The 27,578-nt window shown below is 56.6% G+C and overlaps 1 protein-coding gene across 4 annotated transcripts in view; it reads right to left on the bottom strand.

The window, feature by feature from the left end:
• Window positions 1–5,138: 5,138 nt before the first annotated feature.
• The window catches only part of ST3GAL1 (ST3 beta-galactoside alpha-2,3-sialyltransferase 1), an 89,322-nt gene continuing 66,882 nt past the window's right edge, over window positions 5,139–27,578 (bottom strand). For 3 of the 4 annotated variants that reach the window (XM_045078151.1, XM_045078154.1, XM_045078153.1), the window contains exons 4-9: window positions 22,375–23,285; window positions 14,561–14,757; window positions 13,471–13,650; window positions 12,210–12,255; window positions 10,671–10,790; window positions 5,139–9,469 (exon numbers count right to left, since the gene is read on the bottom strand). In XM_045078151.1, the coding sequence (XP_044934086.1) occupies window positions 9,296–9,469; window positions 10,671–10,790; window positions 12,210–12,255; window positions 13,471–13,650; window positions 14,561–14,757; window positions 22,375–22,686 (1,029 nt within the window). In that variant the 5' untranslated portion in view covers window positions 22,687–23,285 and the 3' untranslated portion in view covers window positions 5,139–9,295. The remainder of the gene's footprint in view (window positions 9,470–10,670; window positions 10,791–12,209; window positions 12,256–13,470; window positions 13,651–14,560; window positions 14,758–22,374; window positions 23,286–27,578) is intronic. The other variant, XM_045078152.1, reaches the window with a different exon arrangement.

Raw genomic sequence — 27,578 nt, forward strand, 5'->3', positions numbered from 1 at the left:
CGTGGCTGTGGGGAGACTTCGAGGAGAAAATGCCTGATAAATGCCGGGCAAACAGAGAGGACTCAGAAAACAGTAGCGGGGCCCTGTTTGCCTTCTAGGCACGCTTTCGCTCATATACACACATGCCCATTTTACAGATTAAGAAACGAAGGTTCCCAGAAATCAGGTTTTCACCCAGCTCACAAAGCTAACGAGTCACGGAGAAGGGCCGCCGCGGGAAGCCAGGAAAATTCCAAGATCTGGAGGTCTGTCTGGCGCGCCAGGCCAGCAATGTCCTGTGCAGTGACCGCGCAGAACCCTTCCAGCCACTCCACGCTGGCTTGGGGGTTTTGACCTTTTCCAGCTGCGCCAAGGCTCTTCCTCCTGACCCACTTCTCTTGGCCAAGCACAGAGATATTCTTTTCCTTATCTGGAGGGCGGTGGAATTGATACTGAATGCCATTTTTTTTTTTTTTTGAAGTTCTGACCTTATACAGGGGCGTGTGTGTTTTCTCCTGCAGTTTTCATCTGCTTTCCCCGGCCTGAGCAAACCCTGCAGAGAGCGAGCTCTGGTGGCAGGTGGGTCCGTTGCGCCCTCTAGTGGCCACCACTGCTAGGCGGCTGGTCTGTGCTCTTAGTGGAGGTCAGAATAGGAACCTTTTGGGGGGCTTGGGCTTTCCCAGGGCAGGACCTGCTCTACCACCTGGAAGCAGCCTGCGGGGGGCTCATCTCCAAATTGCTTCAGTCTGGAGCAAAGCTGGCAGTGTCCTGGCCCCAGACTTTTGTGGGACTCCGCCAGGACTCAGGAACTCAGTACCTTTCTTTTAAGTCCTGGGCACACCCCTTCCTTGTGGGGACGTTACTCCACCTCCTAGAGGTTCAGGCTCCTCATTACATTCTCCTCCAGTGGGGGAGTGTCTTGGCAGGATTGTTGAATAATTAAATGAGATTAAGGTAGCCAAACCCCTTGGCCCATGTGGACCCTGGTGCAGAAGGAACCCAAGGTCATTATTGCCAATCTCCCATTCTTCTTCCTGGTGTTGCTGCTGTCTGGCTACCTGCCTGAAGCCCCTTGTCTTGCCCCACCTCAGCCCCCAGGGGCCCTTGCTGAGTATTTATCAAATGAAATGTATGTAAACATCAAGTGTATTCGTTTTCCCCAGTATCCCATGGGGCAGGCAGATCAGGAATCATTCCCATTTTGCAGAGAAGCCCCATGCCTGGATCTAGGTCGGCCTCTAAAGGCATGTGAGGGCCCATGATCCAACCAAGCCCTCCTCATGGGAGGCCTCCCGGGGGAAGAAAGCTTCCAGCAATTTACAGACCTACACTAACCGGAGCTCCCTGTTTTGAATAAAGGCTCTGGAAAGCCAGTCCAGAGGCTATAGAACATGGAAGGGGAGGCGTTCTCAGAAGTCACGAGCCACCACGGGAAGGTGAAGCTGGACGTCTGGGGCTCCGCAAACCCTCAGGCACTCAGCTTTCTGGTTTATACAATCTGTAAACTTCTGGAAGGCTGAGAAAAGAGGTTCTCAGTTGGTAGCACTCCCAGCCCCTGGCTTCAGTCTTCTGTGCTCCAGGAAGTGTACCAGGCACACGCAGGGAGCTCCCTGGCCGTGCCAAGGGCAGGCTTGCTGCCCGGACCTTGGAGGTCTGCCTGGGGGTCCGGAGCCATCCGAGCCTCTGCCATCCGAGCCTCTGGCCGCTTCTCTCTGGCTCCCAGAGCAGCAGCTGGGGTGAGGACCACATCCCGAGGGGCCCACACTCCTGCTTCTGGACTTCAGCCCCCGCCCTTTCTCCCCAAACCTTTCTCTTGCCGCACCTGCCATCTGCTTATACCACGTCCCTTTGCGCCCTGGCATCTGCCATCTTGGTGCCTACTTTCCCTCATTCCTGGTGGACTTTTCAAATTTGTCAAGTGTGGTTCTATCCAATTTTGTTGGTATCCCAGTGACTTCCCTGTCCCTGTGGAGCTCATGTATAGAACCTGCCCTTCAGGGCCGTGGACGTCTACTCTCCGCTCACTTCCTTCCTCCACCTTCTGGCTCGCCGTCACCTGGAGCTCTTCCATCCTGAAGGCCACTCAGACACCTCGTGCCTCATTCCTCCCTGAAGTCATCTTGGCCCTAGCCTTGGGGGGGGGGGGCCACAGCCCCATGGACCTGTGGCTTCTTCACTCACTCCTTCAAGCCTCCTTGTCCTGTTCCTCCTCCTGAGACTGTCCCCATTCACCTCCTGCAGTTTCTCATCCAGACCCACAGCCTCCTTGGTCTATAACCTGGCAAGGTCCAAGTCTCTGTGTCTAAGTGGTGGGGGTCCTCGGGCCACAGTCCTGCCTTCTTGCCATGAGCTCTGAGCTAACAGAGAGACTGATTTGGGAGCCTGTTGCTACTTGCACTTTGGGTCCGGCTGAACTGGAGGAAGAGGCTGAGAATTGCAGCAAAATATCCCGTTGGCTCTTGCTTATCTCATCCAGCTGAACTGACTTTTCTCTCCCTGGCTGTGACCTCCTCCCTGCTGGTGGCAGGCCAGCCTGGAGTGAGCGCCGTGGAGACCCAGAGGTGGGAGACGTTGGGGAACACTGCACTTCCCAGAACCGATATGGCGGTGGCTTCCTGAGCTCCTGGTGGTTGTGTTCACCTGGTACTGGAGGCGGCGGTTTCTGTTGTGTCTTCTTAGGACAGCACTAATCTCATCCAGGGTCCTACCTTCACGACCTGCTCTAAACCTGATCACCTCCCAAAGACTCCCCTCCAAGTAGCATTAACATATGAATTTGGGCTAGGGCTCCAACAAAGGAATCTAGGGGACACAATTCGGTCTGTAGCAGCGGGTTGGAGTTGAGTACAGCCAGTCTCTGGATCCTTCCATGGCTCGCAGAATGTCAGGTGTGGCCCGCATTTCTGAGAAGCAGGTTACCTGGTATTCACCCCTCCTGGGAGGACCCAGTGTTTCCGCTGGAGACGGCCAGGAGGGCCTCTATTGTTCTGCGGGACTCCAGGGCGTGGCCGGGTCCAGCGTGGGCTTCAGAGGGAACAGAGCGACAGGGGCACACGAATACATCAGTATCGTCCTACAGATGGATATTGTGAAGTAGTGGTTTCAGAACCGGAGCCCCTCATGTTTTAAATCCTCATGTTTTAAAACAAGAGGCAATTAGAACACTTCTTCCCGGAAACTTCTTTTGGATTCCATGAGCTCTTTGCTGAACAGTCAGGTGTGTGTTTGAAGCAGCCTGAGGGGGGCGCCTGGGAGGACCTTCCTAGGGTTCCCACAACCAGATCCTGGAGGACCTGCGTTTGTGGGATGCATGGGGAGGAGGGGGGTGTGGGGGGCCGGGGTGGGGGCGGGGAACGCTGGCTCTTGGCAGGTGCCAGAGGGTCCTAAAGAAATATCTTTAGGTCCTCAGGTCTCTCTGTGGAGGGCCCTGGCTAGTTCTTTTTCCTTCCCAGGCTCCTTCCTGCGTGGGGCAGGGTCGTCGGGGGCCCACCCGGCTGAGCCTTCCCAATGGGGTCTGCTTGCATGCGTCGCCACCTGGTGGCCGCTTCCCCATCTTGGGGCCGTAATGAGAGCTCCCCCCGGAGGGAATTTGGGGGAAGCTGGGTCTCTATTGGAGGGGGATGGCGGGAGAGGAGTGTGCTAACACTGTCTGAGAGCAGGTGCCGAGAGCGGGAGGATAATGAAGTGATGACGTCGAAGAGGAAAGGGAAAGCTAAGAGTTGAAGAAACCACTTGGGAAGCAATCAGAAGTAACACCAAAGCCCCCAGCAAAGGGAGTAGGCGCCAGGGAAGAGGTGCCAGAAAGGGAGGGGGCGAACGAAATCAGCCTGGGTGCCCCAGCGGGCCTCACGGTTTGCTATCATCTCCTTCTTCATGCCTGAATTTGGTTTAATAACAGCTAACATCCACTGGGGGCTTCTTGGTCACCCGAGTCTTCTTAGCCTGCGGTGTGTGTTAACACACTCCACCTTCAAGCATGTTTCTAAGGGGCGTACCCCAGGCCCCTGACTGTCCAAAAGGAGCTCAGGCACAGAGAGGTTAAGGAACTTCCTTAAACTCACAGAGCTAATAAGAAGGAACACAGGCGGCGTGACTCCAGGGCGCCTATGTTCCTCTCTGCCCCCCTCCGCTCTGAGGGCTGCCCTCACAGGGTCACCACAGACCAGCTGCCCAGATGAGCCTGGGAGATGTCCTCTTGGGAGGCAGCAGAGGGACAGGGAGCCCCGGATCTGCCGAGGGGAGGCTTGCTTTGAGCCCCACCTCTGCCCTCAGCTGGCTTTAATTCTCCACTCCTTTGCACACCTGGAAACCCAGGTGGCCCTCCTAGGGCTGCTTTGAGAATTCAGGATCGTTGTCTAGGGAGGCATCGTGCAAAGTGCGACCGGCCACACAGATTGGGGGGTGGTACTATATCCACCAAATGCACATTGCAGAACCCCAGTCCTGGATTTCTGGATCTTCTCACAAGAGATCTGTGCCCACTTTGGATCAAACTTGGATTCATCCACGGATGTACCCATTTATTGGAGGAAAAGCTGAACCCTAACTCAGCCCACATGGGGCCCTGGACAAGGCTATTTCACTCAGCAAAAGCTTGGAGCAGCTGGCGCACATCTCCTGGGGCGGGTCTCCTGAGTTGCCTTTTTTTTTTTTTTTTAAAGATTTTACTTACTTATTTGAGATCCAGTAAGTATGAACTTGGGGGGAGGCAGGGAGGCAGACGGAGAGGGAGAAGGCTTCCTGCTGAGCAGGGAGCCCGATGCGAGACTCCATCCCAGGAAGCCAGAACCGTGGCCTGAGCCCAAAGCAGACAATTCCCCACCGACCGAGCCCCCAGGCTCCCTGAGCTTCTTTTCTTCTTGATCTCACACCCCCTCTGACGGCCGGTACCATCGTGTCCCGTTTGGCAGAGGGGGCAGCCGAGATCCAGAGAGGTTTGGGGACCCATCGGAGTCACACAGCCGCAAGGGGCGCTGCGGTATCTGAGAGGCTCATGCTCTGAACCTCTGGGCCTGTGGTCGGGGCAGACACTAACCGAGGCGGCCCCCTAGCAGGTGAGCCATTGGGGGCCTTTTTTTAGGACTGAGAGTAAGCCCACTGGAAGCTGTGAGGGGAAGGAGGAAGGCGCGACCCTCGCAGAAAGACGACGACCACCCCCGAACGATAAAATAGCTTTGTTTTAATTCACTCTGATTTGAATCATTGGAAATATTCCACAATAAATAAAACAGAGCAGAGGCTGGGGCAGGCCGACTCTTGCTACCTTCCTTCAAAATGCACCCCGGTCGGCGTTCGGCTACCACACGGACACGGGAACGAGGCAAGAGGGAAAAGAAAGTAAATTTCTTAAAAACACCAACAAGGAACCAAACATGATTGCAAAGAACAGAAAGTGCTCAAGAAACTTTGGCTTTGAGGTGAATCTGGTGAGGGCCAGGCGCCGGTGGGCAGCCGTGTCTGTCCCCCAGGGCGGCCCCTCCTGATACGAACCCAGGGGGAAGCTGGTGTCTGGCTCAGGGCTGCCCACAGGAGGGCACAGAGGGCAGTCCTGCCCTTTGAGAGAAGGGAGCAGCGGGGTCAAGTTCAACACCAGGGCCGGTGAAAGCGGACTCTCTCTTGAAACCCGTCAGCCCAGACCACAGGAGAGGATGACCAGCTGGTGGCCCATGGGCACGTTTGCTTCCAACCAGAGGTCCATGATGGACATGACAATGACCTTGAGCTCTGCAGAGGGGCAAGGGCAGCGGCTCGTCCCCGATGGCCCGCGGCCAGCCATCTTTGGCTTGTGCTTCCCTGGAGAAAGTGGACGGACGGTGAGTTCTTTTCTGTTTTCCATTTTTGTGTTCAGGCTGCCTCGAAGAGAATTGTTAGACGCAAACATCACGGTTCTAATATTCCCTGTGATTCCACTGCACCCCGGAGCCAGAGGCCCTGTCCTTCTGGTAAGTTCTAACTTGCAAGGATCGTTCTCCCCACCTTCTTGTCTGGCTTCTCCATTTTCAGTCCTATTTTCTTCAACCTGGCTTCTCCCACTAAGCGCATGCCCGGAAAAGCATCGCTTTAAGAACTTTGTCTGCCCTATGGCTCTGGAAGGCAGACGCTACAAACCAAACCCTCCCTGCTCTCTGCCCTGGCAGGTAGATGGGGGGGGGGGGGAGTGATGGCATGGGGGATGGGGATGGGAGTGGGGATGTGGACCCAGGTGCTGATTTTGCAAAGGTGACTGCAGCTCAAGAAAAATCAGTCTCCTGGCCCCACAGGGTTGGGGAGGGTGCTGTGATCTCTCCTTCTTCTTGGCTCCAGTCTTTCTGGCTTCAGGCTCACACTGACCACAGGTAGGGACACCTCTGCTCTCTGCCTCTGGCCCAGGACTGGTCTCCAGGGAGCTCTGGACCTGAGGAGCAGATGGAGAGCCTTGGGCCCGGAGCCCAGCACTGCAGTGGGCCCTTGAGAGCCTTCCCTGGGGACTTCCCACCAAGTGCTCCGTGGGAAATACTCTGGCTGGATTCTCAGACGCCCGGGGAGGACAGCAGTGGTCTTAAGCCCACCCACGCCTTCAGTCCCAGCCATGATGATGGGCGCTCTTCGGTGAAGACCCTGCCCCCTGGCTAAGCCAAGGAACACAAAGAGGTGTGTGCTGGGGCGGGGGTGGGGTGGAGAGCAAGCCTGTCTCCCCCACGGGAGGGATGGCGGGAGGGGCAGACCCCGGAGCTGGCCAGGGCCACCACCACCAGCAGCCTCAGGAGGAGCCCAGCGGTGAGAGGCTGAGCTACCAGAAACCTCCACCAGGTCACCGTTCTCAGAGATGCTGGGCGGAACCCAGCAGGGAAAGGCCACCCTGGGATGCCTCAAACAGAGAGCAACGACATTGTATTTCTGCTCCAAGTGTTTGACTTGTGCTTTCCGTCCCAACCGGTTCACTTTTGCAAGTCACATTCCTTCTCTGGGCCTTGCTTTTCTCCTCTGTGAAATGGGAAGCCGGGAAGGCCTCTCAACAGCTTGAAGGGCCCAGCGGGAGGGAGGGAGAGACGGCCAGGATCAGGCAGCTGAGCCGGACCCCTCCTCGCTCTGGGGACCCGTTCTGACTCCGCCAAGCCCAGAGACAGATGGCACGTTCTGAACGTGTCGTCTCTGAGTGGACTCAGCTCCCGGGACTCGGGGAGGGGCTCAGGAGTCCTTTCTGCTCCCTGTCTTAGGGGACACTTTTCTCAAGGGATGAATCAGCCAACCAGCAGACACCTGCTTTAGTCTTTGGGGACTTATGATCAGAACGATGACCTCATCATGACGTAGGAGCCTTGATCGGTCAGGAGAGTCTTACATTTTGGAGGATTTTCAAGCTGGAACGGGTTTTTGTTTGTCGGCTCGCTGTTACTTTGCTTTTTGTAAACAACTGCCTGGATTCTGCATCTTTGAGAATCTAGTGAAAACTACAGAGCCTCTCCCCAGGAAAATGCTCCTACGCACAGGCTTGGGGGAAACACATAAATGGGGCATGCTATTTCTGGGGGCACCTGTGAACTGCCTGACACCCTCTGTGGCCCCTGAGTTCCCCAGATGCCTCCCTCCCTGTTTACAGAAGGACAGACGGCAGCCAGGAGAACAGAGCTTGCCAGAGGACAGCAAGGAGCTCAGGAGACAGGCCCCGTGGCTCCAGAGACCGGCCCGCTTCCCTCTCCCCGGGGACACTGTCACGCGTCCTCAAAGTCACAGTGGCCTAGTAGGAAAAGCTCTCGACAAGAAAAGTGCTTTCTCTGATTCAACATCAGTAGCGGGAGCCGACCGACCATCACCGTCCTCCAGCAGGTGCGACCCCACTCCCCACCTGGCCCTAAGGGAATCCCACTGCATTTTGGAGACTCTTCGCCTGAGACTGAACCCAGTCCGCAAGGACAGGGAAAGAAGGCGGAGCTGAAGGGAAGGAGGTGCAGAGCCTCCATGAACCTAACAACCCGGAACCCCGGGATCTGCCCAGGGGCAAACCCCCAAGCCCTAGATGCCTCCCACCCCAAAGCTGAGGATTCCCATGAGAATAGATTTAAGCTCCCTGTGCCCCGGCTGCCAGCTGAAGCAAGAGCAAGCTTAATTAAAACATCAGGACCAGCCACAGAGCCCCAAAGTGCACACAATCTCAGCTGAATTAAAAAAAATAAAAGAATCAATAAATAATCAGGTAGGCTGATGAGGACGAACCAGAGCAGCGCGGGGGTGAGAGGGTGAGGTATGTCTTCTCCCACTCTGAGGGTCACGTTCCCAGGATGGCCCTGCCTCCCCCAGGACACTGTGCAGGTGGCCAGGAGGGACTTGGCCCAGAGCGTGGGCTCCAGGGGAAAGTGCTGGCTGATGGAGGTTCTGGGCGTGGAAGGTCATGGGCACCGAATCCAACCATCGGTGAATGTAAGAATGACCTCCTGCGGAGGATGTCTCTCTGGACAGTGTCGAGTGTCATCCTAACTTTGTTCCAGATCCGGCACCACCCCAGGAAACTAGAAAAGATATCCCCGGCTCTGGAGCAGGGGGTTATGAGACCAGGGGTCCCCCAGTTCCCGAGTCAAGGCTTTTGCCTCATTTCAGCCAATGCGCACATTTCTCCCCCAAACACAAAGGCACATGGAAGTAGTCAGATCTGCTGTCAGCCATGATGATCGCAACCAAGATCGATCACTCCAGGAGATGTCAGCTTGGGAAGAAGTCCTCTGCGGAGTCTGCAGCACTTGGCCATGAAGACCTTCGGGCTGGGGAGCCCCTCCCGGCCACCAGAAACGAGCTCGGGGAAGACAGCACAGGTGGGGTGGTCGTGCCAAGTGAGGGAGGGGGCAGGCAGCGTGCAAAGAAAGGCGCCGTCTCGCCCCCAGGGTCCATGTGGTCCGATGGGGCTCTGTCCCGAGGTCCTCCTCACTCGGGAAGATCCCAGAGAGAATCAGAATCTGGGACTCAGCCCCGGACCCTGGGCAGAGGAAAGTCTCTGGGAAACTCTCTCCCTGGGAAACTGTCCTTCACTTGGGAGCTTGGAGTCTTTGGTGTCTGCCCCCACCTCCACCAGAAAACAAAATGACTTGAGCATTTAGAGACTGGACCTCCCCCGCGTCTCCCCACCTTCTGCCGGCTCCAGGACAGCCCTGGGGTGGGGTCTCCCCATCGAGGACCAGTCCTGAGACTCGCTCTGCAGATGCTGCCAAATGCTGGGTGCGAGAGGCCATGAGGGGCCCCGGAACACACCTCCGAGAATGGCCCTCAAAGCCCCCTGGGCAGAACGGTTCCAGCGCGAGGCTGGGGCTGGCCACGGAGAGGCGGGTTCCGGGGCTTCTCGGCAGCATCATCTCCCCTTAAATATCCGGATTTTATTGATGGACGCCAAGGTGGCCGTCACGTTGGACTCGAAGTCTCCATCGTGCACCCCGGTCTTGCGAAAAGCCCCCGCCGAAGGGTTGTTCTCCCAGTAGTGATGCCAGTTCCCCTTACTGTCCGCCCCGAAGCCGTACAAGTCCACCTGCGGGGGCAAAGCATGGGTCAGAACCAGACAGCAGTGAGACAGGTGGCACCTCTAAGAAGGGGTGCCCGTGGGTAACCCCCAAATCTGCAAACACAGCATCCGGAGAGTCACATAAACCCCTCTACTAGTACACCCTTCCAGTTCCTTCCTGGACCTGCAGGGGCTTTCTGAAGTAACAGCAAGTTCTGGGAAAGTCTAGTGTGATGCCAGAAGGCACGACGGGAGGCCCTGAGGGAGCTGGGGCTGGGGGACCGCCACCCCAGGGCTCCAGGAGGTGGGGGCAGGGGGAGGAGAGCGGGAAGGGGGGCGGAAGGGGGGGGTGGTGAGAGCAAGGCTCCCAGCTCTGTCCTACTCGCTGGTAGAGCCTGAAACTGCCAAACCCCTGCTCGGAGCCTCACTTCCCTCATCTGGAAAATGGGGCCGAGAGGACCGACCCCATGGAGGCAGGTGGTAGGTGCGGGTCGTCTTCTTCCCTGAGGCTAATTTCCTCGTGGTCCAGGGGCCCTCCCTGGCCAGTGGGCGGGGGTGGGGGCTTTCCAGGATGTGACAAGCATGTACTGAGCACTTCCTCCGTGCCCAGCACTGCGCAAAGTACATCAGAGCTCAGGCAGACCTTCATCGGGGCCACCTGGGGGACGCAGGAGTCCGGGGTCAGACCTCAGAGCTCTGACTGACCTTGAGCACCAGGGAGGGGAGGGGGGGGCGAACCTCCGGGCTCCCGCCCACACAGGAAGGCGGAGGCCCAGGACTCCAGGCATCTGTGAGAGCTGGTGCCACTTGAACTGGGTCTCGGGAGATGAGAGGAAGATGTGCAGGAAGGAATATTCGAGGGCCCTCCAGGGTAGGATCTGCCCCGTGATTCATGATTCTGCCCCCATGTCTGAGATTCCACCCACTGGTTCTGCCTCTGCCTCGGGAGCCCGCGTGGAGGGACCCGGGACCCTCGCTCCCGAGAACGTATCCAGCGAACACTGCTACCCCGTGCAGCCCACTCTGAGAGCAGCACTGGAGAGTCACGGCAGCATCCAGCGTGGCGATCGGCATCGGAGCTTCTGGAACAAGAGCTGTGTCAGGGCCCCAGCAGGGGGATGGAGGTCAGCCCGATGGCAGAGGCTCTCACGGACGCTCTAGGAAACGTGGCTGGAGAAGCCCTCATGGGTGGCTGGGCGGGCACGGGGCCGGGGCCGGGGGGGCGTACCTCATCGCAGATGTGCAGCGAGAAGATGACGGAGAGGATGCCCGTGGACGGGTACCGCCCGTGGCCCTGCAGCCAGCTGTCGAAGACGTACTTGATGAAGGCCGGGTGGTAGATCAGGATCTGCGGGAGGACACAGCCCTTCGTGAGCTGCTGCGAAGGACCCCTGCGCGCCTGCGAGTGTCCCCCCCACCCCGCAATGTTGTGGCCTTGGGGGACGGAGCCGTGCCCAGGATGAACGCCCCCGAACTCTGGGCCTGACACGTAGTGGGAAGGACAGGCAGTAACCTCATCACGGGGCCCGGGAGGCTCAACCACAACTGTGAGACGGAGAGAAATGAAGCAGCGAGACAGTACAGCCCCCCAAGAGAGAAGCCTCGCTGAGGAGGAGACATCCGGGTAACATTCCAGTCAGGCCATGAAGGTTCCAGGGAACAGCATGAGGTAGGGACAGAGATAGCCCTGTCACCCAGCAGGAAACACAGGCACGGGGACACCCGTTCTGCCAGCGGTGGGACTGAACGGTCTCCACGCCGTAACAGGGCCCCATGTGTGAGGAAACTGAACTCAGAGAGGCTAGCGAGGTGCCCGGAGCGACACAGTCAGGCTGGCTGAGCCAGGAGGGGTCTGGTATCAGACCAGACCTTAACACCACGCTCCCCACCCCCAGCGCTGCCAGGAGGTCAGGGAAGGAGACCTCAGGCAGTAGATGGTGCGCATGTGTGTCCACGAAGCCCAGTGCCAGACCCTAGGAAGAGACCGGAGCGGAGGACCGTGAGGGCTCTGCCGAACTGTTCCTCTCAGCCTGGCCTTCAGCCACGGGCATCTGGGAGGCTCTCCCCTCTTCCCACTCGGCCCTCCAGGGATTCCCACGTGGCCCCTCCCCAGGGCCGTGCGCCGGGCATGAAGGGCAGGGGCTGGAGGCGCGGGGAGTGCTCCAACTCCAGACACACCGCGAAAGAGCTGTGTGTTCCCGAGCAAGTCACTTGGCCTCTCTGACCCTGATCTCACCAGGTGAAAAGCACACAGGGTATGCCAAGAACAGTGTGGTAGACACTTCACACTTCTTTCCTCCTTCTGCCTTTTGCCCAGGTCCTGGCCAGCCCCATCCTAGGGGTGCCACTGGGGAAGATGGAGTTGGGGGCCGAGAGGTGAGGTCTGGCCTTGAGAAGCGCACACCGTATGTACAGCACCGGTGTGTACTGTAAGGCCACGGGCACCCGCATCGCTGGAAGGCTGGAAGAAGCCCGCGTGGCTGGGCCACCCCCTCCCTGCAGAGTTTCTGACACAGCAGGTCTGGGCTGGGCCCGAGGGTCTGAGGCTAGGGCTGTATCCTAGCAAGGCTGCTGGGCCGGGGTCCCCCATGGAGAACTGTCCCAGGATCTGTCTGTGGAGCAGGGAAGCTGCCTAGGGGCTCCGGCATCCACCAGCCCATGGGCCCCGGGGGCTCTTGGCAGCCAGGTGCCGGCGGAAGGGAGATGGGGCTCTCCGCCGTGGAACTGAGCCTCAGCTCAGAGGACAAGGGCCTGAACCTTGACTTACCTTATTCTTTTTCACTTTGATCTTTGCGGGGACAGGAACGTAGGTGCTGCAGGTGGAGAAAGAGGGGGTGGTCAGTGTGGCTAGGGGCCCAGGCTGGCCGCATGCCCCTGGGGGGATGGATCCTGGACAGGGCATAGGGACGCCACCTCCTCCTGTAGCAGTAGCCCATCGTGGACACCAGAGGGCGCTCTTGGCTAACTCGAGAAAATTTTCAAACTGCTGCTTCCCCCTCCACACCCCCCAAGAAATTGAGGACTGGGGGACTTGCTCCTAGCAAGCCTGAAGAAGCACAGCTCAGGGCTGCAGCGCTGAATGATGAGCCCTACAAAGACCCCCTTTCCATCTGCGAGGTTACATGTGCCCCAAGACGAAGGTGCAAATGCCCAGCCCCCTGGCCTTAAGTCCTATCTATGGGGGCAATTCCTGCTCCTGATCCTGGGGTGGGAGGGGTGAGCAGCCGAGCGCAGGCGTGGCCCCCTCACCCCTGCCCAAGCCCACTTCCCTCACTGCCTTCCGGAGAGGGCGGCCCCCAGCTTCCCGCACCCCAGTCCGTCAGGCTTGCTGGCCTCAGACTGGGAGGCGTCTGGCCATTTGGACGGCAAAGCCCCTTCTTTCCAGGAAGAGTAGGGAACTAGGAATATGGCCCAGATGCCAGCCTGGCTCCCAGGTAGGGCTGCGTGCTGGGGCAGGCCTCTGGGTCCCCCTGGGGGAAGGGAGGCGAAGGAATGAGCAGTGTGGGAACTCGAGTAGACAGCCAGAGCCCAGGGTGCAGGGCACTGCCTGGGACAAAAAAGCCACTCGGATATGAGCCCCAGGACGGGCTGGCATGCTGCCTCCCAGCCTGCCTCCACCGCCACCCATGACTACTTTGATAGCTTCAAAAGCAGGGGCGCTGTCCCCCTCAGGGTGCAAGGCAGAGGCAGGAAGGGGCAGAACAGGACTCTCATGTGTGGGGAGTTCTTTCCAAGTTCTTCCCAGGGGGGCCCCTCCTCCCCAGGAGTTTCCAGGAAGCCTTGGAGGCCTGTCCCGGAGTCGTGACCAGGGGGATCGTGGGTACCCATGGGTGTTTGGAGCTCAGAGAGAGAGAAGGGACCAGGAGCTGCTGCAGGCTGGGTGCATTCCAGAAGCAAGTCTGGTGATGGGGGTGGGGGGTGTTCTGGTGTAGGAACAGCATGGTGGGGGAAACTGAGGGTCCATGGGGGTGTAGACAACGGCTTCCACGCCCCCCCCTCCCCTCCCCCTTGGGAGCCTTGGGACTCACTGAGAGATGGTGCCCGTGGTGGTGGCACTGACCACCCACTCCAGGTCGGTGGTCTTGAAGGGGACCAGGACCATGCTGACATTCTCCGCCAGCTCCCTGAAGCTCTCGGGGTATACCAGATGGTGAGTGGTCTTGCTCCCAACGTCCATCTCAAAGCCCACCGTGGGGGCCTTGTTCATCCTGGGGGAGAAGGGACAGAGGGACACGCATCGCATCGCACGGGCGCTGCTTCGGGGGCCCAGCTCCCTCAGCTGTGAAACAGAGATGATTAAGAGGCAGCTGGAAAGCTTTTGCTATCTCTGTCTCTTCCAGGATCTCCAGCGAGCCCGATCATTGCCACTGTCGCAGACCTACCGTGCACAAGGCACCCTTCCGACCCAGGAAGGCGCCGTGTTGCACCTTAATGACAACCACGCCCGGGAGGTATCCTGTGCTCCTATTCCATGATGGAAGAAACCGGAATGCCAAGAATTTGTCCCAGGACACAGAACTAGCAGGTGGCAGCCTTGATCGCGGGTCTGTCTGACCCGGAACCCAAGGGTGCACGCCAGGCTCACCGAGGCTCCGAGAAGCCAGGCTCATGCTCTGAGCACATAAATGCGGAGAGCCCAGGAACAGGGGATGATTCTAGAAGGTGGCTTGGGAATGGCAGCCCCACTGCCGAGTGAACAGTGGGGTGGAGATTACAAGAAACCCAGGATACACATCTTCCTGGAGGATCTATTTTATTTGGAGATAAGGAAACGTATTTGTTAAAAGTGTATAGTTTTATTATGGCTTAGATTCCAAAATGGGGCTGAATTTTAGAGATTAAACCAGTCTTCATAGAAATCTTGCCCTCTCTCCAGGCCCCTATGAGCCAACCTCCTGGCCTGCTGGCTTCCTCCCTTGTAGGATTTCCCAGCTGGGTCCAGAGAGGCATGGTCGGTCCGCCTCCTTCCTACGATGCACTACCGGGGAAACTGAGGACTATGGGAGGCAGTGGGGGTGCTGGGTCCATGGGGAAGTCTGGGCATGCTAGCACGGGAGTCCTGACCTCCTGGTCCTGAGCCGAGGTGTCTCTAGTGGCTCCGAGGGTCCAGGCACTCACCTGAGCACGAAGTCGTGGCTGTCGATCTGAGGCCCATACCACGATTCCTTCAGGTTGCCGGAGTTACCCACCACAGCACAGCGCCGGCAGCCCACAGACCTCTTCTCCAGCAGGGGGTCTACGTTCCCGGGCACCACCTGGAACAGCTCCCTGATGGTATCGTTCAAGTTATTGGGCTGCTTCTCCCGCTGGAGCTTCTGCGGGCCGAGAACAGAGGAGAAAGGTCAGCCCGTCTGTGCTGCTTCTGACTGGGGCCACTCAGCCGCCCCCATGCTGGGCCCCAAGCCCCCCACTTGCGCTCAATGGACCCTTCCTTGGTACCTTCCTTTCTCCTGGGCACCTGGAGACCCACCAGAAGCCCAGGAGCCGCTCAAGGGAACGGGAAAGAGATCACTCCCTCGTTCTGCAAATGCTTTCTGAGCACCAGCTACGTGCCTGTGACTCCACTGGCCACTTAGTCAATGACACTGGGTGAGAGGAGAAGGGTCAGGTGACCCTCCAAGGCCACCTCCCTGGCCTTGGCTCCCTTCATTCTCCTGCCCACCGCCGGGGGACCACTGGGCTCCAGCAAGACCAAAAAACCAGCCCTTTGCTGGATGCATCAAGGCTTTCGACGTCTGTCTAGCACATTGTTGGCATCTTCTGAGACCGAGCTCCGCGTTTCCTGACTTCCTCACTCATGGTAAAACCTGGAGACCTTTCCTGATTAAGCAGTGTCTTCTCTGACCCTGTGACCAACCTCGGGCACACCGCATCCCATCTGAACAGCAGACGAGGAGGACACCGTGGGGCCCAGACTGGGTGAATCATGTGTCCCACATCCAAAGCAGGATTTGAACCCAGGCTTTCAGAAACCCACTTAAAAGTCCCTCCCACAATACTGCTCCTGTCTCAGACCATTGGAACCTTGACCTTCAGAAAGTTCAGTCCCTGGAGCTGCAGGGGCTGGGGCGGGGGTGTGTTGGGCAGGAGAGGGGCTGTGGGGTGAGTCCCACCAGCCTCTCCCAGCCCCAGCCCCAGCCCCAGGGTAGTGGATGGGAGAGAAAAGAGGTTACAACTCGCTGTGGCCATTGTCCAGGGGATTCGTGGCGGGGCCCATGGGGGGATACAGGCATGCAGCCCCTGCCCTGAGATGGAAGGAATCAGATCTCCAAAGGAGGGGCACACCAGGGGTGTGGTTCCTGTAGTGAAAACCTTCAGCATCTCCTCAGACAAGCCGCGGGAGAGCTGCAGGCAACAGGGTCTGGACCACTCGCCACACCCCCAGGAAGGTACAGTAAATGAGAGAAAGTGAAACAAGTGTTGGAGAGGATGTGGAGAAAGGGGCACACTCGGGCATTGCTGGTAGGCATGGAAAATGGTGTGGCCACGTGGAGAACCCACATAGAACACCATGGAAGCCACAGTTTCCGCTCCCAAGTCTACACCCGAAAGGACTGGAAGCAGGGTCCCGCGCAGAGCCCCGCACACCCACGTTCACGGCGGCGTTATTCACCAGAGCCAAAAGCTGGAAAGCGACCCACGTGTCCACTGGCAGGGGACCGGATGAAATAGGTGTGGCACGTCGCGCAGTCATGAACAAGAAGGGAATTCAACTCATGAGCTGACTCAGTGGGAGTCTGTGCTTCTCGCTCTGTCTCTGCCCCTCCCTCTGCTTGTGACTCCTCTTTCTCACAAATACATAAAATCTCAAAAAAGAAAAAAAATAATAAAGGAACCGCTGGGACTTGGAAACACGCTTACTGACCTACGCCAGACACAGGAGGACAAATACGGTAGGATTCCACTGTATGAGGTCCCCTAGGGGAGCCAAATGCATAGTATGGAAGGTGGAAAGGCAGTTAGCTTGGGGAGGGGGGTTGCGTTGAACAGGGGCGGGGTTTGCAGGCACAACAGAAGAAACGCTGGCTCTGGGAGTCGGGGTTGGTTGTGTAACAGTGGAAACATCCTCAATGCCACTGAGCTGTACACGTACAAATGGTCACAACGGTCAACATTATGTTATGTACATTTCAACACAATAAAACAGAACAATCCCCAGATTAAACACCTGCTTGCGGTAAGATCTCCTGGGGCAGCTCCAAGCTCCCGGATGGGCAGCCACCCAGGATCTTGCTAATTCAAATGGCCTGACTCAGTGGGACTGGGCTGAACCCAGGATCCCACACTTCCAACAGGCTCCCGGGTGGTGCTGCCGGTGCAGGTGGAGGACCCCGTCCACACTGTCCTGGAGGCACGTCCCCGTGGTCTGAAGTGTTGAGGCCCTGGGAGATGGGACTTAGGGAGCACAGCACGGCGGTGTCTTAACACGGCTACGGCTGTCTTACTCATTTTTAATGGCTCACTTCAAGAAAAAAAAAAAAAAAAGTTCATTTTAAAAAGAAATCTCCCATCCCTACCGCAAGTGGAAAGCAAGGATTACTTGGCAGAAGTTAAAAAAAGTAATCACACCAAACAATGTTATCTGATTCCCGCTCAGACTGTCACTGGCCCGGGCCCGCTGCCCACGCTTCGCTGGAAGGAAGGCGGCACGGGACTGGACAAGTGCGTCCCCAAGCACGGGGGCGGATTAAAGTCCTTGCAACTGCACAGCAGGAGACCACTGCAGACTCCGTGGACTCCCTTCCTCGTGCTGGGATGTGAGGGTCTTGAATGCCCGGCCCCGCCATCACCTGGAATCTCGAGGCCGGCTACATCCCGTCGGCGACCTCGAATCTGCTGTAGTGCTTTGCCGTCAGGAGCGGAGACGGAGGCCCAGAGGGGAGAAGGGTGAGGCCATCGGGCACGTGCACCCACACGTCCGCAGCGGAACCAGCCAGAGCTTGGGTGGGAAACTTCTGCAGGAGAATCCTAACTTGTGCACCTGCCCGCGAGGTCAGATGGGGCAGGGCCCTCAGTGCTCATCTGTGTCCCTGTGCCCGTTTCCCTTGGGAAGGGATACTCCAATTTCCCTCTCGTCAGGGACAGCAAAGGGTCCACTAGGCTGCTAACTCGCCCGCAGGAGGGAATACTGAGAAGTTCAAAGACAACCTCTCTGTCTCACTCACTCCTCTGCAGGAACTTCCAAGTATCCTTCTTGGTCAGCGCCCCGCAGGAGCCTGCCTGCTGGGGTCAGGGCTCCTGGAGGCCGCCCTGTGACTTCAGGCAGGGCTGGGAAGCAGACGCTGGAGTCAGGGCTGCAGCTGCATGGGGCGACTGCATCGAGGGACGGGGTAGGGCGGGGGACATGATCTCCATGGCAGGGTCCACTTCAGCGGGCAGGGGCCAGGGAGGCACACGTCCTGGCACACTTGCACTCGGGCCACAGAAGGACTATAGGGGAGCCTCGAGGCATGATGTCTGGCCTTCTGCACCTCCTGTCCCAACCCCCCAACCGAGTGTGTTGGAAGGACGTATGCTGCCCCCACCCCTGTCCTGCCTTTCTGCTCCGCCAGTGAACCTTGCTCCTCCTTCCCAGTCCAGCTCGCCTTGCGGCACCTGTGAGGCTTCCCACAGTCCCCCAAAATACTGGTCTCTGCCTTACGCATGTGCTCGGCACGCAGGACCCTCGCCACAGGCATCGTGTAATGTCCGGCTGCTGTGGGCTTGTCTGTCCGGCCCTGGGCGTCTGAGCAGCAAGCACAGACGGACAGACAGACACCCACTCAGGGTGCTGAGCTCCGCCGGGGTTGACACCCACCAGACCCAACACAGCAGAGCACCCCCCCCCATGCTCTAGATGCCATGTGCATGCAGTGGGCAAGTTACAGCAGGCTCGTGTGCCCGCCTGTGAGCCCTCGTCATAGGTGGAAGCCTGTGTTCTGTGGTTCTTCTTCTTCCTCTTCTTCTTCTTTTTCTTATTTTTTTTTAAGATTTTGTGTTTTTATTCAAGAGGGAGGGAGAGTGAGAGAGAAAGAGAGCGCAAAGAGGAAGGGAGAAGCAGACCCTGGCTGAGCAGGGAGCCTGACGTGGGGCTCGAACCCAGGACCCTGGGATCATGACCTGAGTAGAAGCCACCCAGGAGCCCCCCGTGGTCCTTCCATACCAGGCCCCACTCAAAGAACGTCACAGGCATTTCCTCATTCACTCCCCAGAACTGTCTTATGAGCAAGGTGGTATGACGTACCCATTTTACAGCTGAGCAAACTGAGGGTCAGCGAGGTGGAGTGGATGGCCCAGAGGCCCCAAGATAGCCTGAATCCCCCGGCCTGACTCCAGAGCTTGTCTCTGCACTGGAACGTGATCCGACTGTGCCCCTCACCAGTGAGGCAAGCCTGACCAGTGGAAAACGAGGTGAGGGGTCCTCACAGGGTGTGGTGAAGCTGGGGGGTGGGAGGGCGGTGCCTGGAAGCGAGGCCTGGGCCCCGAACAGAGCGGCACCCGGCGTCAGGCGGGGGGTATTACTGTCTTGTGCACTGAGCACCGTGCTTGGGGCAGGAAGACGTGGGCGGGGCAGAAGGCAGGGGCAGACGGAGCGGGTGGGTCCAACAGTGTGTGGAAATGTGGCTGCGGCAGAGGGGACCCTTGTCCTCGTGACTGGGACACAGGCGGGAGGAGAGGGTCATGGGCAGGTTGGGGCCAGCCCAGGGGTGGCCCCGTGTGATTACTCCTGTCCTCCCGCTCCCGCTGGAGCTTACACCTGCCCTGTCTCCTTTGCCTACCGGGACTGTGATGCCCATTGATGGCAAACTTGAAGCTCAGAGGCAGGGTGGGAGCTCGAGACCCCGCAGTTCTGGCCGCAGACTCCTCCTGGCTCAGCGGGCTGGCTGGTCTCCCTGACACTGCAGCCACCTGTTTCCCACAGAAAGCACCCCTCCTTCACTGGGCTAGGGCTCCCTCGCACAGTCTAAGTAGGAGAGCACGACTCTGGTCATCTGCTCTACCCCAGGGCTCCCAGGGGCCTAGCGCAGAGTGAGCCTAGGGAGAGTGTGAGCTTGCCTCCTGGGCCCCATGGCACCAGCCACCTGCCGCTGGCTCTCTGCCAGCTGAGTGCCCTACAGCGGGGCTCCCGGTGGGCTCCCGCCAGGCTCCGAATGTGTGAAAGGCAGGGGCTCTATGGTTGGGGTCCTGGGTCTGGATCTGTCCACAAGATTGTCCCGGTTCCCTGGGGTGGGGGTGGGGGGTGGCTGCAGGCAGAGCTGTGATGCATCTTGGAATTCCCAGGGTGGTTTTGATTTCAAATATTCTGTGTCTCCACCTGGAGAACAGGAGATCTTGTCCGATGTGGTATCCTGATTCTCCACTCAGGACGTTTGGTCTCTGTGTCATCTAGGCACCCAGAAGCTTTAAAGCCCTACTCCTTTCTATCAATTTCTGTTCCCAAGGGATCTCTATCCCCACCACACACCCCTTCCAAGCGGCCACCGGCGCTGAGCTCCAGGAGAGAGGGGCTACCGAGGAGGGCTGGGGTTGGGACGTGGGAGACAAGTTGATAAAATACCAACAGTCACTTGGAAAAATGTTCAGCCTTGATAAGCGCTGGGGCAGGGGGAAGCAAATTCATTATCACTTGCCCATTCCGCCAGCAAGAATAAATACAAGTGTTACAAACTAATGTTCATGACGCAGCTGTTAGAGCCTGCATCTGAGGACTCAGATGAAGAGGTTCCTCGAGAGCCCTCTTGATGAGACCAAGAAAGTCGGGAGCAAAAGCCAGGAACGGTGAGGGCACATCCCACTTCCTAAGTCTAGAAGGCACAGAGCAGTTTCTGCAAAGATACACAGATTATAGCAGGAAATTGATTTTTTTTAATATATATACTTTTTTATCCATCACAGCCTAAGTCAGCCTGAGAGCGTTAGAAGTGGCTCTCCCCGAGGAACTTTGGGAGGGGAGTAGATGAAGTCGTCCTGGCTACCCACTCTAGAAGTTTCTCACCAGTACGTCCAGGTACGGAAGGCTGGATGGCACGTGCTGTTTGGAGCAAGTCACCTTTCTTTTCTGGGTTTTCACTTTCCTTCCCCACCCACGGAGGTTATGGGGGCAATTCTGCAGCCCCTTGTCTCCTGCCAGGGTCAGCGGGCAATATCTGGAGACATTCTGGGGCTCACAGCAGGGGGGTGGGTGACGCCAGCATCTCGTCGGTAGAAACTGAGGATGCTGCTAGACATCTCATGATGGGCGGGGCAGCCCCAGGAACAGAGATGTAGCCACCCCAGAGTCACCAGTGCGAGGTGGAAATCCCGCCCAAATCTTCGTCAAGCCTGGTCCGCTGCCTCCCAGAGCAGACACTGGAATCTTCGAGGGAGTGAAGACCCTGCCTATTCTCTCTCCCACCTCCCCAGGACCCACCCCAGGACCTGCACACCGAGGGGCTCAACACAGTTCAGCGAACCAAGACTGAGCCTGCGCATTCCGACTCCCATCTTCTGAGTCACTGCAGACTCTTCCATCTGCTCAAAGAGACGGGAAGCTCCCCAGAGTGCGAGAATTGCTTAGAGTTGCTGACTGGGAAAGCCAGCCTCCTGCAGGAAGCCCCCCCTGATTTTCTCAGCCTACACACAATTCTAACTTCTTAACACAACCTTGTTCACATTGCCAGGCTGATGCACAGCTGGTCCCTCGGCCTAGAGAGCCCTTCCTGTGCTCCCCACTGGGACAACCTCTCTGAGTCCTTTAGGAGGAGCTCCACCACTGTCCCTTCTGGGAAGCTTTCTCTGAGAGCTCCCACTCCAGCCCTAAGGTAGGGTTTGGAGCCCCTGCTCTGCGCCTCTGGATCCCCTCTCCCCTTCCGAAGCAACACCTATGACCCCAGCCTGTGGCTGGCTGTCTCCTCCTCTCTAGCCGCCCTGGCGACCCAAGAAAGGGAAGACTATTTTTTCAATTTCATTATATTGACACTTGGCATATAGTAAGTGCCCAATAAATCCGCAAGGAGTTAATTCTTTCTCACCCCCTTCACTCTATTTTGGAGTTCAACCCCCTAAATAATCTTTCAAACCCCTCAATCGGATCCTGGGACTCCCCTCAGATTCACAGCAGCTTCCTGTTGCACAAAATACAAACCAGAAACCCTACTGTGGGGGTTGCCCACTGCCGGGGCCCTGCTCCTCCAATAGAACCCCGCGGAGGCCTCCCTAGGGCTCCTATGCTGGCTGCTGCCATGACCCGGAGCACATTCTCTGGATCCTTCTATGCCCAGTGCCTTCTACCTCCAGGGTCTTAGCTCAAGTCCTGCTTCCTCAGAGCCCTTCCCCGATGACCCCATTTACAGAGGCCCGGGGCCCCCAGGCTCTATCACAAACCTCATGTGACCTCCATCAGGGCATTTCCAGCTGAGTCAGTCTTCGAGGTTTTTCATCTATCTCCCTCAGCCAGGAAACAGTTCCCTGAGAATGAGGACCTGGTCTCTTTTCTGCATCTCGGAATCTGTAGTGCAGGGAACCAGTGGTCTCCACAAAGGTATGTCCAAGCCCCAACTCCCCGTGAACGGGACCTGGTGGGAACGGGTCTTTACCGCGTGAAGTTAAAACATCATGAGATGGATCATCCCGGATTTAGGGGGCCCTGAATGGAGGAACAGGTGGTCCTGCCGACATAGGTGGAGAGAGACCCAGAGGAGGGGTCAGGTGGAGAGGGAGGCAGAGCCTGGCGTGGTCTGTCTGTTGTTTTAAGTCACCCAGTTGGTGGCCGGCCATCTGCTCCAGCAGACACGGGGAACGCATAGGGACGCTCGGCTCTGATTTACACAGAGTGGGTCTTCCATGAACAGCTGTCGCACGAACAAACGATGCCTCCATCCCGACCCCTGCCAGGCACCCTGCCCTCACCCCCCGTGCAGCCCACAGCCGTGCCCCACTGGGCCCCCAGACGCACCCCCCAGCCCGGCTCTCACCAGCCACCAGCTGTAGGTGTCCTCCTCCAGGAGCGCGTTTTGCGCGGTCAGCAGCGGCTGCATGGACCGGTTGAACCTCTCGTCGAACCAGGCCGACACCCTCTCCTGACCCACGCAGTGGACGCAGGAGCAAGGCCTGTGCGTGTACTTCATGAACTTCTTGAAGTTCTCCGAGAGCTCTGCGACCATCTGCTTGGGAAACCAGGTGGCGGTCACCATGGTGTGGGAGTAGTTCAGGAAGAAGGAGGTGAGGAAGATGAGGAGGACGAGGAAGGTGAGCACTTTGAGCGTCCTCTTTCTCAGGGTCACCATTTCTGCTGTCCGGACTGGCGCCTCCCGGGGCTGGCGGGGCTGGAGGAAATCACGCTTGGTCGAGGGGGAATTCGGAAGAAAGTCCCAGAGATGGAGGCCCGCTCACAAGGCGAGACAGGGATTCCCAGGGGGGCCTCCAGGCCTGCGAGGGCTAACTTCACTCCTGCCCGGCGATGGCCACCCCAGGATGTGGGACATCACCCCGTGACAGTCAGAGGCTAAGTGGACCCCTCTGGGGGGTTGCGGCTTCTTGCATATAATTTGTCCTTTCTGGAAAAAAAGTAGGCGGCTTTGTCAGCAGTCCTGAAACAGCCGACAATATCTCTTAAAGCTTTAATCCAACTTAGTAAAATTACCTCCTTTCACATCCACAGGGTTGAGGGGTAATTCGTCTTGGAGACAGTGCAAGGACTCTTTGGGGTGAAGACCTCGGAGGAAGGGTCACGGTGCGGGACAGATGGATGCTGTCTTTGCCACTGTGTTCCAGAAAGGGTGATGGGTGATGATGCTTAATCAGAACCGGGTCTTTCCCCTGCTGTGACCAGAGATGTGGCCATGCAGCAGCACGCCCGAGGGAGGCACTGAGGCTTGTCCGTCATCTGCACAGAAAAGGAGGAAGAAAACAGAATGAAATTCTATTACCTTGGTATATTGCCTTTCTGTCTCCCCACCTCCTCCAGGATGAACTCCGTGATCTCCTCTGGAGTCAAGCCAACGGGGCAGGTGGCTCTGGACCATTTCTTCACCCTCTTGAGCCTTGGTCTGTGCATGTGTGTGATGGGATGTTAACACCCATTCTTCAAGGTTTGCTAAGGGACACAGGGGCCACCCCACCATCTTTCCCGCAACCAGAACCAGGTCCATTTAAAGCAGTCCATCAAAATCCGTGCAACGGGTCAGTGATGCACGCCCAGTGGAATGGACACAGCGGCTGCTGAGTACCCGCCAAGGATGTGCTAGTCCCTCCTTCACTCTCCTTCAGATTCTGAATTTCAGTGGGAATTGTAGGCTTCTGCCCCCTTGGCATTCAAGCTTTGCCTATTAGCCTCAGCCCTACAGAGTGGTCTTTAGCCGGCTCAGGTTCAAGTTGCAAAGGTCGTCAGTCAGCCCGGCCCTCAGCCTCCTCTTCTGTAAAATGGGAAAACAACACCTCCACTTACCAGGGGTTACAAAGATAAAGTAAAATGCTACGGGTGAGCTGCTGGCATGTACTGGGCAATTGCTAAGCTGCTTCTTTTTCAATGCACACATGAGTGAGGGTTCTTGGATGATTCACTCAAAGCCAGACACGATGGGCCACGCATGTGTCTCCTTCTTTCAGCAGTCCTCAAAGTACACTGCCAGCCAGAGAGGGGGTCCCTGTTTTGTCCTCAGAATAAACTGAGATTCAGCGAGATTAAATGACTTGCCCAAGGTCCCGGGGAAAGGAGGAAGCAGCATCTGAATCCAGCTCCACAGGCCTCTGATTCCATGTGCATGGAGGGGCGGGGCACCAGGAATGGGGCGAGGGGGGTGGATCGTCTGCTCTGGAAGCAACATCCTCTCTCTCTACTGGTCTTTAGTTGGAAAACATAAAGGGGGAGTCCACTTCCACCAAAGAGAGCAAACAGGGACTCCTCAGATGTCCCTACACAAGACCCCAGAATGCATTGCCCTTGTGCTGGTCACATCTCTTCACTTGAGCGTGATGACTTTGGTCTTTGCTTGGAATGTGTCCCCTCTCCCCCAACTCAGTCTCTGTCTGGCCCGTTCATCCCCACCCTCGATGTATAAATGTCAACGAGCAGGATGCCTTTTTTTTTTTCCAAGAAAGCGACATTTGAAGGGTTATTGATTACCTTTTGGTAGAAAAGAGGGGGGTGCTCAAAAATCCGGTTAAATCCAAAAGGCCTTCCTGGAAACATCCAAGGCTTACATGCGCTAGAACTCCCTCAACTCTTCAGCTCGGTTGGCAAGGCCATTTCGACTCTCCTACTTCTCCATTCCTCAGTGTTCAAGATGACCTGACTCATATTTATAACCCAGGGGTGCCCAGAGTCATCCCTTCCAGCTACCCCTGCTCCTCTAGCAGGAAGCAGCTCCATCACTAGAGTGAGATTGACCTGGTTATCTTCCAGGCTGGCCGCTGACTGAATGTGTCTGGCAGAAGATTCCCAGCCCTCTGGGTCCTGGGATGGGCACGTGTCCTAAGTCAACTGATCACACTAAACTTCCTGACTTGTAGGGAGGGAAGAAACTTTATTTTGCTCTGGCTGTTTGATTTTTGCATATAAAAGTCAGGATCATGCTGCCCATTTTCTATTTTTATTATTATTATTATTTTTACTGTGTAATTTGTTTTTATTTAAATTCAATTAGCCAACATATAATATGTACTGGCCATTTTAATAGTTCATGTGGAAGAGGGCCAAGATAAGTGGTGCTCACTCCCTGATCTAGCCATACCTGCAGCCCACCCCACATCTCAACAGTTTAATGACATGAGATAATAAATCCCCTTTATTGCGTAAAGCAGACTACTTATATAAAACTTGAAGCAATATGACTGACCCACAGGTCGCAGCTGCTCCTGCCCAGGCTGACCCCACAGTGCGGAAAGTTCAACTCACCCAGCCTGCTCTTTCTCATTCCTCAGGGATCAGCTGGTGCTGACTCCCGGAGAAAGGCCTGCTCTCTCCTGGCAGGAGAAGGGTCCTCTCCTGGCCTCCACAGTGTGGTGGCTCCATCCCACCAGTACTGTTCACTTATCTGCCTCCTCCCTGGGCTGGGAGACCCGTGAGGATAGGAGCTCACTCTCATTCATTGCTGGGGCCCTGTCACCTGGTATCCAGAGGGCATGAAGGAATCCAGAACCGAATGAAGGGAAAGGCAAGGGCCAACGATTCAGAGCAGAGATGTAAGCCTGCCCTCTCTGAACCATTTCTTCAATTGAGAAATGAGGAAATACCAATTCTGTCCACTTTTCTGGGCTTTCAACCAGGTAAACTCTGTCCAGTCATCTGATTCACTCACTACCTATTTTCTAGGGGCCTGTGATGGGTCAGCCTCTGGGACAGGTGGTTGGGACACATCATGGCCATTTTAATAGTTCATGTGGAAGAGGTGACTGCTGAACAGGGCCAAGATAAGTGGTGCTGACTCCCTGATCTAGCCATACCTGCAGCCCACCTCACATCTCAACAGTTTAATGACATGAGATAATAAATCCCCTTTATTGTCGTAGAATCATGGAAGATTCTACGTTGGGAGAAGATGCCTAGGAGTAGGCATCTTCAGAAGGATGCCTTTGGGAGAAACGAGGGCGGTACCCTTGGATCAATGGGAAGAAGAAAAATAGGTGTGTGGGGGGTGGGGCAGAGAACATGGGGCTGTGGAAGTCATTACGCAAGACCAAGTTTGCTCTGTGTGACCCAGGGACCCGAGGAAGGGTCTGAGCAGAAGAGCAACACAGTCTTCCTGCATGTGTCTCAGTAACGAGCATGGCCCCAGACGCTTTCGATGACTCTGAATCCTGAAGCCAAAGGCAGAGACGAGGTCACTCAAATAAATGACTGTTCTTGAACCACACGGACCAAATACAATTCTGAATGAGGGGTTCCTGATAATGTCCTGGCTCCTCGAGGGAGGTATTCATGGTCTGAGCTGGTGCTGGGGTGGGGTGAGAGTAGAGACAGAGGACAAGCCTGGGCTGCAGAGGCCAGGAAACCGCGACACCCCACTCCTGTCCACTCAGCACATGCTGGGGGCCGCATCTCCGAGACCAGAGCATGCCCTCGGATCCCACTGGCCGTCAGAGGCTTCTGAGCTGGAATCCATTAGTGTTTTCCAAAGCCTTGAAATAAGCTGCAGTGGAAAAGCAACAACACCCTTCCACCCTCTTTTCCGGCCCCAGGGGAGAAACGAGGAATTCACGACTTCCCTGCGCTCCAGTAACTGAGGCAGCCTGTAGCACCAGAGGCAACACCAGCCCTGGTTCCCTGAAACGGAACTGAGTCCAGGATGCCCAGTGCACGGGGAGGGAGGACAGACACGCCCCCGCAAAACAAAACTGGGGAAGGACACGGCTCCCTGTCCCGCCAGCAGAGTGGCTGAAGTCTCGCAGCCACATCCTGGAGGACAAGCATATCCTGTTTGTCCTGCTCTGTGGATTGGGGCTTTTTACAGACAGATTTGAGGCAACCCTACCTGTGTCGTGCACATCTACCGGCAGCATTTTCCCAATATGCCCACTTGGCGTCTCCACGTGGTATCTGGTAATTCTCGCAGTATTTCTGAGGTTTTCATTACTGTATTTGTGAAGATGATCTGTGACTGGTGATGATGACAGGCTTTAAGCTCAGGGGATGGTAAACACTTTTCAGCAATAAAGTATTTTCAAAGTAAGGTACCCATCTTTGATTTTTAAAGATATAATGCTATTGCACATTTAATAGATTCCTACCATATAAACACAACTTCTGTAGGCACTGGGAAACCAGAAAATTCTTCTTACTCACTTCGTTACAATATCCACTTTATTGCAGTGGTCTGGAACTGAACCCAGCATTATCTCCAAGGTCCACCTGTCCTGGAGTGGGCACCGAGAATGCATCTGTGACCATCTACGGGGGTCGCCGGAACAATGTTAAATACACATCAGCACCCTTTCAAGAGTCCAGAAAGTCAAGGTTTCTCTAAAGAAGGTCCCTAACAAAGATAAGCCTACCTGGTCACAAGGAGATGCTGGCAATGGCCAGCCACTGACAGATGAACTGTTTCAAATGCTTGGGGAATGAGGTGAATGAACAGTATGGGTTTCTGAATGTTCACACCTGCTGAGGTGCACAATTCTCCCCAGGCTGGGATGCCCTCCTAGCTCTCTGCAGAGTCTCCTGCAGGAGGGCTGCTAGTAA

The sequence above is a fragment of the Mustela putorius genome, unplaced genomic scaffold (assembly GCF_011764305.1).
Source record: "Mustela putorius furo isolate JIRA1106 unplaced genomic scaffold, ASM1176430v1.1 tig00000228_pilon_pilon_pilon, whole genome shotgun sequence".
Lineage (NCBI taxonomy): Eukaryota > Metazoa > Chordata > Mammalia > Carnivora > Mustelidae > Mustela > Mustela putorius.